This window comes from Gossypium hirsutum, chromosome A06 (assembly GCF_007990345.1).
Source record: "Gossypium hirsutum isolate 1008001.06 chromosome A06, Gossypium_hirsutum_v2.1, whole genome shotgun sequence".
Classification (NCBI taxonomy): Eukaryota; Viridiplantae; Streptophyta; class Magnoliopsida; order Malvales; family Malvaceae; genus Gossypium; species Gossypium hirsutum.
The window spans coordinates 119,818,495-119,832,888 of NC_053429.1; the positions used below are offsets into that span (position 1 = coordinate 119,818,495).

Here is a 14,394-nt window from a genome sequence, read left to right on the forward strand (position 1 = left end):
AAAATGGAAAGACACAATTCAAGTAGAATTGAATTCACTTTCTAAACGTGAGGTTTTTGGACATGTAGTTCAAACACATAAAGATTTAAATTTGGTAGGATATAAATGAGTATTTGTGCGAAAACGAAATGAGAAAAATGAAGTTATAAGATATAAAGCACAACTTATAGCACAAGGATTTTTACAAAAGGCTCAACTTGATTACGAAGAGGCATATTCTCCTGTGGTGGATACAATCATGTTTAGATACCTTATTAGTATGGTAGCACATGAAAAACTTGACATGCGTCTAATGGATGTTGTTACAGCCTATTTGTGTGGTACACTTAATAATGAAATTTATATGAAAATCCCTAAAGGATTTAAAATCCTAGAAAGATATAGAGTTTCTCAAAAAAATTGTTCGATCAGATTAAAGAAAAATTTATATGGATTAAAATAATTTGGACGTATGTGGTAAAATAGTCTTAGTGAATATTTGTTAAAAAAAGGTTATAAAAATCGTCCAATTTATCCATGTGTTTTTATAAAAATGTCCGGATTAAATTTTGTGATAATTGTTGTTTATGTTGATTAACTAAATATTATTGGAACTCCTGAATAGCTTTAAAATGTAGTAAATTATTTAAAGAAAGAATTTAAGATGAAAGATTTTGGAAAAACAAAGTTTTGTCTTTGCCTGCAAATCGAGCATTTAACATATGGAATTCATTTCCATTAGTCCATTTATACAAAAAATATATTAAAGAAATTTTACATAGATAAAGCACATCTCTTGAATACCCTGATGGTTATATGATCGTTAGATGTGAATAAAGATAAATTTTGTCCTTGTGAGAATGATGAAGAGCTTCTTAGTCTTGAAGCACCATATCTAAATACCATAAGGGTATTGATGTATCTTGCAAACAACAGAAGACTTGATATTGCTTTCGTTGTAAGCTTGTTAGTAAGATTTAGTTCTTCTCCAACACGTAGACATTGGAATGCGTCGACTCAAAGATGTAATGTGATGTTGTCATTTGGGAGAGTCAAATACACGTTGCACTCTTTTATTTTAACTAAGGTTTTGCCCCATTGGGTTTTTCTAATAAAGGTTTTTAATGAGACAAATTGTAATAAGAGATTGTGTACTCTTTTTCCTTCATTAGGTTTTTATCTGACAGAATTTTTCCTAATAAGGTTTTAACGAGGCACACTTTCATTGATGGACATTGAAGGAGGAGTGTTGTAAAATGGATGTCCATATAACTCCCATAATCCTCGAGAATTCATTTTCTTGTAATCCTTAAAAATTTATAGGTTATGTTAATTGTATGTTTGTAACCTATGGTGATTGAGGCGCTATAAATAGAGGATAGTTATAACCTTTTTTAATATGCCAAGTGAAAGTTGAATCGTAATTTCATTTCTTTGTCTTTTTTTTTTCTCTCAATCTTTGTATTCTGTTTTTAGTTTTATAATAATATCTATATTTATAAAATTGCATTTAATGCATTGATAATACAGATATAAAAAAATTTCTTTAAATAATAAAAATATTAATTAGCACCCACAATTAATAAAATATAAATGAAGAATGTTTATATGGTTTAGTTTTTTTTTTAACTTTTTAATTACCACACGTTTTTTTAAACTTTTGTATTATGATAAATTATTATTTATAAATTAAAATATTTTTAATACAAATACAATTTATGAATAATGTAAATAATAACTAGAGTATTAAGATGTTAAAATTGTAGTAGGGTAGGGTTACAATTTTTAGCATTGATGGTTGGTTAATATATATTATTTAAAAGTGCATATCCTTTTATGTTAATGTTTTGTATTAAAAATGTTGGCACAAACTTTGCATGAACTGATTGGAAAGGGAAGAAGGTAGTACCATATAATGCTCTACTCTCTTTATATTAATACATTTCGTATTTTATAGACCGATGCTCAACTTTTCTTTTAATTAAAACAATGTAATGTCTAATTTTTTTCAATTTAGTACTTTTTTTAATTATTGTTTTATGTGTATGTATATCAAAGTAATTTTTTTTTATGAAATCTAATAACCCTAATTTCCAATAATACTATTACATAGACAAACTTATTAAAAGAAATAATCATGGAGGTTGAAAATGAAGGCTAACTGATTGGGGGTGAGTTAGTTGGGGCGAGCCGTTTGCATGGGAGAGAGATAAAAAAAAAAACAGTAGATATGGAATATATTTAATCACGAATAATACATGTCGGAATAATTACTATTAGAATTAATTTAATATAAAGATTTGTTGAAATTTTAAATATTAAAAATTATTAAATGATGTTTTTAAAAAATTAATAACGATTAATTAATTAAATTAAACTCAAATGTTTTCTAGTTAAGTAAAAAATGATATATTAAAGGGGGAAAAATTTGACAGTTACAAGGAGAGACTTGCTGAAATCCATTGATAACTAAACTAACAAACTAGAGTCGGGCACGATATATCCCACAAGGCTGGCTGGCTGACAGGCAGGCAGTCAGGCACGCAGGAAACAATCAAAGCCATCCATCCTCTCTCTTCCTTTCTCCCTCTTTCACTATCATTACCACCCATTTTTGAACCCATTTCTTCCCTTTCAAAGGTTTGTATCTATTCTGCAGCAATCCAACATATACAATGTTTCTTCTTTTCTTCTTATACTAATTCATCTTGTTTTCTAAAGGGATACTTTGAGACCAGAAAGAAGAACAACAATGAAGGTGTACGAGGAGAGTGGTTGCTTTGATCCTCACTCCATCCCAGATTGTCAGGAACTGATGGGGTTGCCAGGGCCCACCCCCACCAACTGTCACAACAGTTTGGAAGACACCCTTAATGTCTCTTCTTACAATCACCATCACCATGAGGATGCCTCCGCCGCCTTGGATATGGAACCCCACCAACACTACTTGCTTGATAATACTACCAACAGTCATTCCCATTTGATTCCCTATCTAACTCAGGACCTTCCTTATGATCAGTCCCATTGGGAAAGTTTCAATGTGCTGCCATCTTCATCCCCAGAAGCTGATGCTGCCGCCACCGCTGCCGCCGGTGCTTACACTACTACACCTGACCTTCTCAGCCTTTTCCATTTACCTAGATGCTCTTTCCTCCCTAATCCCTCCATTTCCTTTGAAACCACACCTGGCTCCCCTTCTGTTGTGTACGACCCACTTTTCCATCTCAACCTGCCTCCTCAACCCCCTGTTTTCAGGGAGCTGCTGCAGTCTCTGCCGCATGGCTACACCGTTCCAGCTGATGACAAAGATGCCGCTGGGGTTGGAGGACTTTATCATGATGGGGACAATGGCATAATTCAGTTCACCAGGGACATCTCTATGGCAGGCCGTGCCAAAGACAGGGATAAAGCTGGCAAAACCACCAAACACTTTGCCACTGAGAGGGAAAGGAGAGTACATCTAAATGACAAGTACCAGGCTTTAAGGACAATGGTCCCTAGTCCCACCAAGGTACATCACCAACCACTTCATCCTTAAACAGCCTGTTTCTTTTATGACAATTGCACTAACAATGTTTCATTCTTTTGGTGTTTGTTAATATGTTTCTTTGGTGGTGGGGGAAACATAAATTTCATTGCCTATAACCAAGAATGATAGAGCATCCATAGTTGACGATGCTATTAAGTACATCAAGGAACTTCTTGGAACTGTTCGTGAGCTTCAAATACTGGTGGACAAAAAGAGATGCGGCCAAGAAAGGAGCAAAAGGCTTAAGACTGAAGATGCGGCTAGTGCTGCTGATGCAGGGGATGTGGAGTGCAAGCCTTTAGGTGATCCAGACCAATGCTATAATACTTCCTTGAGGAGTTCTTGGCTTCAAAGGAAGTCTAAGGATTCTGAGGTTGATGTACGCATCGTTGATGATGAAGTTACCATCAAACTTGTTCAAAGAAAGAAGATCAACTGCTTGCTGTTTGTGTCCAGACTCCTTGATGAGCTTCAGTTGGACCTCCAACATGTTGCTGGTGGCAATATTGGTGACTATTACAGCTTTCTCTTCAACACCAAGGTAAACATCTCTCTTACACATACATATTGTTTTATCCAGCATATGTATGTTTGACAATTTTGAGTACATTTTTGTTGGAATGGTCATAATTCCATCGCTTCTGTCCGCGATGCAGATATACGAAGGCTCTTCGGTTTATGCTTGTGCCATAGCCAACAAGCTCATCAATGTCGTGGATAGACAGTATGCAGCTGCTCCACCAACTAATAGTACTTCTCTCTAGTTTAGCAGTGATGGAAAGGGTTCCATGATTTATGTTTCTGTTTCAATGGAAATGAACAGCTTCAGTTGTTGAGTTATCAAGCATTTCTTTGAATAGAACTGTTAATCAAGGATTCCATGATGCTACTTTATTTTCAAAGTATTGATATATAGATGCACTAGATATGGTTTTTTATTTTGGTACAGTCTAACTGTTCATTATTGCTTTAGTTTTATATATATACCACCAGCAGGGTTTTTGCTATAATGAGTTGAAATTTTGGTTAGAAATTAAGAGAAAGAAACAAAAACAATTTGACAAACTGTGATCCTCCATTGATTTTCCTGGTGATAGCTACCCACAGTTTTAGTTGTTAAAGGAGGAGGAGAAAATTTATATAGGAACAGTATTCCAAAGTGAGGTATGTTTAATCATTACTGTTTTTAAGTAGGCTCTCTTTGTTTCCACATTCTGAGTTGCTTTGAAATGCCAAAACAGTCAATTCTTTCACTTTCAGTGATGAAATGGATGTTGAGGAATGATGGGCCATATTTTTCTCTGCACTTTCTGAATTTGACTGGTTTTCACTTGACTTAGGTAGGCCTCTCTTCTCTTCTAAGGATGTGAATGTTCCATTCATAATATTATGTTCATAATGTATGTATGCATACGTAATATTTTCTTATGTAGGTCTCTCAGGCCCTTCTTTTGCTTAATTTTGGGTTATCAAGTGCTACTACTAGTATGACAAACCACAAATACTCTTTTGGGTCATGGAGATGGGCTCATAGGGTGGCCCTGTTAGGCTGTTACATTCTTGGTATGGGTAGATGCAATTAGCTCATACATGAAATTGGATTCATTCATTCAATTAGCATCTAGTGTTCAAAACCAACACAACAACTAGGAATGGTGTTAAGTGCGTAATTTTCTATTTATTCTTGTCTTGAATTATATTATTTATGTGGGTTATAATACTATTTATATTTATATTTTATGTATTATTGATTTTGACCATAACTTGAGTTACAGACTTTTGTTTTATGCCCATAATATATCGATTCAAAGTGAATCAAAAGATCTATCTAGAATTGTTGCACGGATGTAGCCCAAAAATGTCATTCAAAGTTGATCTGAAAGTTTGATGCTAAAATAGCTTAAAAACCTAAAAAAAAAACTCTATTTCATTAACAATACTTTTGTATTTTCTCTATTATATTATTTTTGTCATATAGATAGGCATGATTAAGTTAAGATTAAGGAGACTCAGGCCAAGCAATTCTTAGTTTTATTTTGTTTTCTTTATTGTATGAATTTTAAACTCTCTTTTCTAGTTGAAGCAATATTTAAAGTTTGATTCTACATATTTGTGTGAGATCAAATTAATCTTAATCATTACTTTTTTTTTTTAGTATTTACATGTCTTCTGGTTTAATTACAATTGTTCAAGTTTGTTAAATACCTACAGCTATCTGATAGCTTAGAATAATTGCTTTATCAATTAGATAAGTGGTCAATTGATTGGTTTCTAATATTTGTGATAATTGCATAATTATTTGTGTAGTGTAAGCACGCAATTTAACTTAAATAAATTTTGATTGTGATTATTATAGGGTTGTTTATCAATAAAAGAAGTAATTAGTAACGTTGTCTTACTTAGCAAGAACTTAAGAAGAGTTTACGTTACTAGGAGATAATCGATGATTATAACCAATTTATTAAAGAACATCGACATTTATCTTTATATCAACGATAAAACCCTTAAATTAATTTGATAATTTACTTTGACTAGAGTTTTTCCTCGTTCATTTTCTTATATTTTATTTTCTTATTTTATTTTACTTTTAATTTTAGTGTTTAATTCTAAATCTTCTCATTTATTTTTATGTTACTTGTTTGTTAAAAAAATAAAATTATTATCAGGATCTTACTTGTCATTTTCTACAAATTCATCTTCTTCCAGTAGATATTATTTTCGATTTTCGACAACCGTACAAATGGCTACCACAAGCTAATAACCAGAATGGAAGAATCAATCATCTAAAGGTGCTTTCTTGCACCCAATTAGGCAACGAACACTCAGAGTTAAAGCTAAGATCCTTTAAGGTTCGCTTCGATTTGACAGGACCCGGCACACCCTTTAGGCTCGGGGATCTCTGCTGATAAGCACTACTTCTGCTGCCACTCATCTTATAACTGCTTGGCACTTCACTTGTAATAGAAGATATAAGACACAGTTTGTTCTTATATGGCGAGTAGCTTTCAGACTGAGTTTCAAAACTTCCAGGCCTTACCTTTGGTGAACTCAATGATCTTACCTTTGCCCTTGCTGATTGTGTAGCAGCCATGTAAGGTGGAACTACAGGAGAGGTTGGAAAAGAATTGTCTTCTCCCAAAGAACACTGCTTCTTATGAAACGATCTTCGTGGAACTGGTACTACCGGAGACTCCAATCCTTCCGAATTATAATGATATGGTCTCGGAGAAGTCTTCAGCCTTAGATGTTTAGCTCTGCTTTCCTCCATGGGCTTGCGATTCGAGGTCCATACCGAGTCCAAATCTTCAAGTTCTTTACTTTTAGTGACTTGAGTATCCACCCATTCGTCTAACCAGTACTTTAATCGTCCATTACCTTTGTTTAGTTCTGATTCAGCTGACTTCTGCAAAAAATATTTCAAACTCATCAGAACAATGCACTAGGAAAGAAAAAGATTCTTGAAGCCAAAGAGGGTTTACCCTATGAACATATGAGTATTCCTTTATCCGTTCTCTTTTGATTGCAGCTTCTTTCCTGCTTAAAACCATCGCTTCTGCCTCTTCCTTTGTCAAAATGCTATCATCCCATCTTCTTTGACTGTTTATGTCCACCTGCAATTTTTTGAACATTTATGTCAAAATCATGACATGGAAATCCTCAATCGCGATATAGGAGTTTGACATATACCTTAATAATCATGTCTTCCAATGTCACCAACTGTTTGGTCTCATCATATTGCCAAGTACCTTCTGCCATTTGGAATCTCATTGCACTAACCTGAGACTGAATATTCACAATTGATTGTAAGCATTTTAGAGTATTCATTGCTTGTCGTCTCACAGCCGATCCGCGGATGATTGCTTGAAGCCTCACTATCCCCTTCAGCGCCCGCAAAGCTTTCCTTGCCTACAAGTTTCTCCAATATCAACTTCATCATCGATGCAAATTTTTGTTCATAATAGTTAGCCAAATTCTCAGCTCAGTTTTCTTACAAGAAACTAGAACGACAAATCACTAAAAAAAATAGCCAAGGGAAAGAAGGAAGTTCAGTAGAGTGATGAACTTACCAGGTAGCCCCGAAAGGTAGCTTGGATTTTTGTGGCAGCAAGTTCTTGAACATCCAGGGCTCGTTCATCTGTTTTTCCATCACATATATGGTTAGAATGAAGGGTACCATAGGGTGGAACAATCTCGGCCGCAACCTGAGCGGCTGCAACACCTGCTTCGGGGGCAGCAGGTGTGGTAATAGCCACAGTTACATGCTCATCCTTTGTCACGTCCTTTGGTGGTGCTGTCAACCTCTTGGTCCTTAACCTTCCAAACATCCATTTCCTTTTTTTCTCCTTCTGACAAATAGATAACATCCATTCATAAAGGATAAAGAAAAAGAAAAAAAAAACCTGGGAAACAGCAGTAAATAGCAAAAAAAAAACGTTACCTTCTCTGTTCTTGCAATTGTCTCAAAGAGAAAAAACTTCTTCACTAGACTGAACCAGCTCTTTTTCTTAGCCATTGTAGATCTTTCACTGCAGTAAAAAAAAAAGGTTTCTTTTTCAAGTTATTTTCAGTAATTCTGAAACTTAATGCAGCTGAAAATGGAGAAAATGTACAAGATGAAGCATAATATAAAGAAGACCGCTTTGGAAAGGTGCAGTGAATTCTTACCCATTTCCTAAAATCCCGTGATCCGGAGAGTCAAACAGGAATCACCGCTTCAAAAAAACTTGGATAGGATTGCCGGGGATTTAGATCAACCATTGTTTATTACAACCAAGAAAAGTGGGGGACTTGATCACATATACTGAAGAAACCCCAAAATATTTCCTTGAGAAACTGAAGCCACAGACACCCAAAAGTTTGATTAAAATCTAGCCATGTACAAATAAAGATCTGTCCAAGGATTCATAGTTTTCCTTCATGATGAGTTTCATCTGTTCAAAGTTGTGGGCCTTCCAAGCAACCACTGTATGACTAATAAAAATAAAAATAAAGCTAAGCTATACAGTATTTCATGGAGGGAACTCTCAATGAATTATGAGAAAGTCTCACTGTCTGAGCTTCATGGCATGGGGCCTTTCCATCCTTCTCCAACTCCCCACTTTTTCTCGAGTCCTAACAGACATTTGAACATGTCTGTTGGGAAGGAAATTACTTTCTTATCCCTTCACTTATTCCCTTTTCTTTAACATTGGGGTTGAGTTTTGAGATAAGATTACTAAACTTGCTATGCTTCCCATGGGTATAGAATTTAACCTAAATTTTCAATTTAAATTTGTATATAAATATATTTAATATAAATATATTAATATTTTTTAAAAAAAATTAAAAAATTGTATCTATACTTAAAAAATTATTCCGTGAAATTTTAATTCAATAATATGATTTGCTGTATCAGTTTAAATTAAAAAAATTTTTAAGACTATATCTAAATACTTTGGTTGAAATTATACATGAAAAACCTAAAATGTTTTCCTAATTAACACCTTGAGTTTTGCCCTTCTCTTGATAAGAGTAAGGGCATGATGTGATATACTTTCACTTTGCCCTCAAAGGAAACTCATCCTTCTTTTTAGAAACATATGGACCATTGCCTTAAAGCACAAGTAGTACACTGGGATACTATTATATAAGTTAAAATATATGGGTGGTACCTATGTTATAGGTACCTTTATTATTAAATTAATTATTTTAATCATTGTATTATTAAAAAGAATTATATAAATTTAAATTGTAATAGAGTTAATATTTATTGTATAGTTAATTAAGTTTTAGTTTGATTGGCATAAGTATTGTTGTCAATACAGGAAGATTGAAGCGTATTATCTTCCTAGTTAAGGATTGGAGAGGTGCTATGGTTGATTCTAGGCATTGTCTCAAACTAATGCAGATATGATCAGAATTATTAAAAAAAACATTTATTATATAAAAATATCTTGATTTTTTTCAATTGTAATTCAATTCCAAATAAAAGATTTTATTTACAAAACCATAAAACTTTAAAAAATATTAACTCTATTAAGCAATGAATGATATTTTTTAAATAATAAATATTAGCTTTATTCTCATTTGTTCTTATTTTATTTTTTTAATAGTACAAATTAAATTGATCCATCTAATCGTAATGGGACTAATTTAATCAAGACCGTATAATAGAGGGATCTCTCAAATACATTCACCTTATTATATATGCATATATTAAAAAAAATGTTACTTGAACATAAATGAATGTCAAATATAAATATATATATTAAAATATTATTTTCAGATCCAAATATATATAAAATTATATATTTCTAAGAAAAATGAAGAGTATATTAATTTAAAGAAGTGAAAGTGAACTTCTTCTCTTAACATTTAAATCAAATTCGAATATTAAAAATAATATTATTAAGAAAACTTTATTTGAATACGAACACTACTGTATTCAAACTATTATTCCAAATATATATATATATGAAGACACCAACATATACATATGACATACAAACCAGAATTATTGTGGAAAGTGGGGGGATTATGGATTGTTGGGATGAGAGAATTTAGAAGAAAACAGAGCAGCCTTGAGCTGTGGAGGGAATGACAGCTGTGAAAGGGCCCAAATGTTGAAAGAATGAAGGAATCCACCCATCACTTGTAATGGTCTGTAGCATCATACTCATAACTTCTTTCATCAAAAGAACAAGAATAATTCTCTTTCCTTTTCAGCCTCTCTCCTCTTCCACTATAAACCATTATTTTATTTCTTCTGTTAAGACTTCAGCTATATAATGGACTATTTTAAGCTGAACTTGTATATAATTTAACTTAAAGCATGATCCAGATTTTTGTCAATTATAATCATACACCCAATTATATATATGTCTGCAATCAGAGGATGGGGTTAGTACATAAAGTACTAATTAAGGTGAATTTATTGTGGATTATAGTGAGTGGAAAATGCAGATCTAACAAATGTTAACAACATGGCTTTCACATGCTCTTTTGTATTACCTAAATTATTGTTATCACTATTCACTAAATGAATACCCACTAGTTTTTGCTACTCACTCTTCATTTCTTTGAGATACTCCTATTTGATATTAATATTTAATGCATATTTAGATATAGGTATTTTTGAGAGACACTGACTCTCTTTTTTTAGTAAAAGTATTTAAAGTGTCCTTTTTTGAACAGTCAATTTAGATTTTAAATAATAGAAATACTATACTTGAAGTGTTTATACTCGATTCTAATTTTGAAATTTTGTTTCCTAACTTCGAGAAGATCTCAAAGGGGTTCATGGAAAATGTTTAGGTCCATAAAGGAAATATTTTTTAATTTTGACCTCAAACTCAAGCTCTTAAAGAGTAAGAACACTACCATATAAATTAAGATAAAGTATATAAGGCATTAGTTGATGGTTTAATCCCTCATAAGCACAAATATATAATTAATATTTTTAATAATACTAATATATCTCTCATAAATTTGAGACTCAATTCCCCTCAGATATATATATATATTGGCTCTTGAAATACACGAGAAAATGGATTCAAGCCAAAGTGCGAAAGTAGGGAGCAGTCATTATTGACTCCCAAAATTCATTAGGGCTTGGACATCAAGCCCCGTCATGAAAACTTTTGAGAGCCATCCATTTTGTAAGTTAGAAGCTTGCCAACTTTGACCGTGCTTGGACTAGGACGACATAGTTTCCACGCTTGCTTAAAAAGATTGAAAGTGGGAACCCAAGCATTAGCACATGTTCTTTCAGGCTTTATACTTGATCCATGATGGTTGATCCAAAACAGGCATTTTACTAAGCAACAACATCTAATTGCCTGCATGGAGTAACTCATATCCCTTTCTTTTTTGCAACAGGATAGTGAAGTTGGAAACTGCCACCTTATAACTTTTTAGCTTTTGTGCATCAAAAGCATTGATTGAATTGAACAGGTTGGTGTGGGTCTATGATTACAAGAACCAACACAAAAGGAACATTTCAACTTAATCCAATAACTATAGCATCACTGTCGTACTTTTTCTTTCAAACTCTCTCACACACCATCAAGGAAAAACTTACACTAACAATCTAGTGTAGAATACAAAGAATATAACCCAACAAAAATGTTCCTCCATAGAACTGATTTAGCTCATAGAATAGTACAATAAAGAAAGTGGTTTGCCTCCTTCAAATAGCCAAAAAAAAAACACAACCCCTTATGTTGTTTGTGTGGAGTGTGTCTCGTATTTTCGGACCAAATAGAGTCAACGTCGCTACGAGGAAGAATTTCCGTCCCGACGACACAACACATGACTTCCCGATGAGGCGACATACGACGTCATGACGTGGTGACGTGTTCCCCCATAAATCGAGTTTTCCTCTCCTGGTTAAATTTTGATTATTTCTTCCATTCGAACTCTAATCACTCAAGGGATATTTTAGTATGATTAACTTAGCCTATTTAAAGGGGTATTGTATCATTGTTTCGACAAGATAGTTAAAGATGTAGTACTATAAGACTTTTCTTTTGGGGGCGACAAGATATAGTCGTAGATGAGTTTTTGTGAGAGTTTTCACGGTAACTATTTAGAGCATTTTGCACCTCTTTTGAGAGAACTATATGAGATTTAGAGTTTTGTTTTCGAGATTTGAGTTTGTACGTTTAGCACATTTAGGTTTATTTTCTTCACATTGTACTGTCGTTTGTTTACTTATTTAGTGAAAAGCCGAAGCCTCTTTTACCCGTGATTTTTGTCCTCTTTAAAAGAGTTTTTCACGTAAAATTCGTGTGTTCAATTTCTTTATTTTTCCGTTTCATTGTTTATTTGGGTTAATCCCAACATTTGTAATTTAAATTTAAATACTCAAAATTAACTCAACTTTTAACATTTGACCCATTGACAAAAGGAGATTTATCGTCTCTCCAAAGTCACAGGATCATTCACAAGCTACACCTATCTATATGGTAGTTTAAATAAGCGTGTGTGAATTTGAGATTGTTTTGTATGGTTGAAATTCTTCTCCCGAACTAGTTAAGTCCAACTTTTATTCTCATCACAACATGTTTCAAAAGGATTCATGAAAAACATTAAAAAATCAATTAATTGAATACAAATTAATTAATAAAAAGTCTATACAAATTTTAAAATATATATAAAAAAAGGCTATATAAATCAAGGGTAACTTTCCAAAAATTAAAAATTAAAATATTTATTATTTATCTTATATATAATATTTAAAATCGAAAGGAAATTATTATACGTGGAGGCCTAAATTTTGATACATGGCAACTTCAAATTCTGACATTTGCAATATAAATGCATTTGTAATAAATATAGAGAATAATATCAATTTTAATTATAAAAAAATCAATTATATATAAATTTATATCAAAGTACCTCCATTTATATGGAAAATATATATCAATTGTGATAATATGATTTCACTTATAAATAACTATACTTTTTCCATATCAATTGTGATAATATGGCTATATCTAAAAATTAGGATAAATCTCAAAATTATAAATGAATTTTGATTTAATATGCAATTTGGTACATGAATTTTGATTTTGCACATATAAAATTTTGATTATGGCTCAAACACATACATGAAACTTTAATGTTAATTAAAACATACACATTTAAAGAAATAAATACATCAAACTATTTTTATATTGGAAAATATAATTATTTGTGTATGCAATATATAAAAAAAAATTATATCAATAATTGTGTTGATAATTTGTGAGAATTAGATAAAATTAAAATTTAATGTATAAAATTACACAAAAACAAAGTTCATTTATAAAATTACACATTAGACCAAAGTTTATGTATGGTTTTAAGATTTTAAAACTATGCAATTTGGTTATACTTCATGCTCGGGTCAACAAAAGAGTTTTTGTAAGCTTGATTAGGGCTCAAATTTGATTGTATAATATGAAGTAAACGTGTTTGATATTCATTTGCATGTTTGAATAATATTTATTGTATAACTGGCGGTAGTTGCTCCGGCAACAAATATGACATCTTGTAGCTCGAATCCGGTGATCGAGTTAAGCGAGGGGTGTTACAGAAAAATAGGATAAAAACCAAGTAACATTTTTTATTTTACAATCAATGCACTCTAAATAAATGTTCCTCACTGAACAGAAATAAGTGCTCTCAGATCAGTTCATTCCATGTCTCCTTAATTTATAAGGAATTTAGACTTGATAACATACTAAATCAATTAGAATAAATATTCCCAATAGAAAAACATGATAAAAAGCTCTAAGAATCTTTTCAATACGTTCAAAATAAGTCTTGATTCTTTAGGATATGCTTTCAAGTTTATCTAATCTGATACAATCTCTTCAAAACAGGGAAATCAATTTCTTTAATCTAATCTAAATCAATCTTTAATTTATGTTGCTATAAAAGGTTTAGATATCATAGATGCTCTTGCCAATTCCATAATGTTAGCAAATATCAAAACCCAAAAACCTTGTTTACCAAAATTGACCAACACTAAGTGTGGCAAGTTTATAGTTGAGCAGTGCCAAACACCAATGGCGCTGCTCCTTGGTACTCTTATAAATTGCCTCAACAATTACCATAATAGTAAAAAGTTAAATTTTTTTATATAATTTTAGTATTATTCATATACTAGTCGATGTACCGTGTTTTAATCAGTGTGGTCAGCATTAGGCGAAATGAGTTAGTGCTATTGCTGCAGATTGAAATTTTCACTGGTGTAAAAAAAAAATTAATTATTCTAATTTATTACTAGAGTAGTGCACACCTACTAATATGACTATAATCAGTGCGAAACCGGCCACCATGTTGCTAAGGGATTTAAGGGTATTATATATTTTCAATTAATTTTTTTTTTTTACTTTTGATATGAAGCAATAAAGAAAGAA

The 14,394-nt window shown here is 32.2% G+C and overlaps 2 protein-coding genes across 3 annotated transcripts; one reads left to right on the forward strand and one right to left on the reverse strand.

Annotated features, from left to right (window-relative positions):
- Window positions 1-2,459: 2,459 nt before the first annotated feature.
- On the forward strand, window positions 2,460-4,446 carry LOC107962098 (transcription factor bHLH91). Its single transcript, XM_041116015.1, has 4 exons — window positions 2,460-2,619; window positions 2,701-3,490; window positions 3,630-4,049; window positions 4,165-4,446. The coding sequence occupies exons 2-4, from the start codon at window positions 2,732-2,734 to the stop codon at window positions 4,270-4,272; spliced, it is 1,287 nt and encodes a 428-aa protein (XP_040971949.1). The 5' UTR covers window positions 2,460-2,619; window positions 2,701-2,731; the 3' UTR covers window positions 4,273-4,446.
- A 1,681-nt stretch (window positions 4,447-6,127) lies between these two features.
- On the reverse strand, window positions 6,128-8,763 carry LOC107962097 (protein IQ-DOMAIN 14). 2 transcript variants are annotated; one of them, XM_016898338.2, is made up of 6 exons: window positions 8,174-8,763; window positions 7,947-8,034; window positions 7,576-7,854; window positions 7,196-7,414; window positions 6,988-7,119; window positions 6,128-6,911 (listed from the first exon to the last, which is right to left on the reverse strand). In XM_016898338.2, the coding sequence occupies exons 2-6, from the start codon at window positions 8,019-8,021 to the stop codon at window positions 6,288-6,290; spliced, it is 1,329 nt and encodes a 442-aa protein (XP_016753827.2). In that variant the 5' UTR covers window positions 8,022-8,034; window positions 8,174-8,763; the 3' UTR covers window positions 6,128-6,287. The 2 variants fall into 2 exon arrangements, with proteins under 2 accessions (XP_016753827.2, XP_016753828.2); XM_016898339.2 differs by having other exon boundaries at window positions 7,576-7,851; window positions 8,174-8,612.
- Between the last annotated feature and the right edge of the window lie 5,631 nt (window positions 8,764-14,394).

Coding starts and splice junctions, on each gene's coding strand:
- LOC107962098 (XM_041116015.1), top strand. CDS start 2,732: ATGAAGGTGTACGAGGAGAGTGGTTGCTTTGATCCTCACTCCATCCCA. Junction 3,491..3,629: donor TGGTCCCTAGTCCCACCAAG/GTACATCACCAA, acceptor CCTATAACCAAG/AATGATAGAGCATCCATAGT. Junction 4,050..4,164: donor GCTTTCTCTTCAACACCAAG/GTAAACATCTCT, acceptor TCCGCGATGCAG/ATATACGAAGGCTCTTCGGT.
- LOC107962097 (XM_016898338.2), bottom strand. CDS start 8,021: ATGGCTAAGAAAAAGAGCTGGTTCAGTCTAGTGAAGAAGTTTTTTCTC. Junction 7,120..7,195: donor TGGAAGACATGATTATTAAG/GTATATGTCAAA, acceptor AAAAAATTGCAG/GTGGACATAAACAGTCAAAG. Junction 6,912..6,987: donor AATACTCATATGTTCATAGG/GTAAACCCTCTT, acceptor TATTTTTTGCAG/AAGTCAGCTGAATCAGAACT.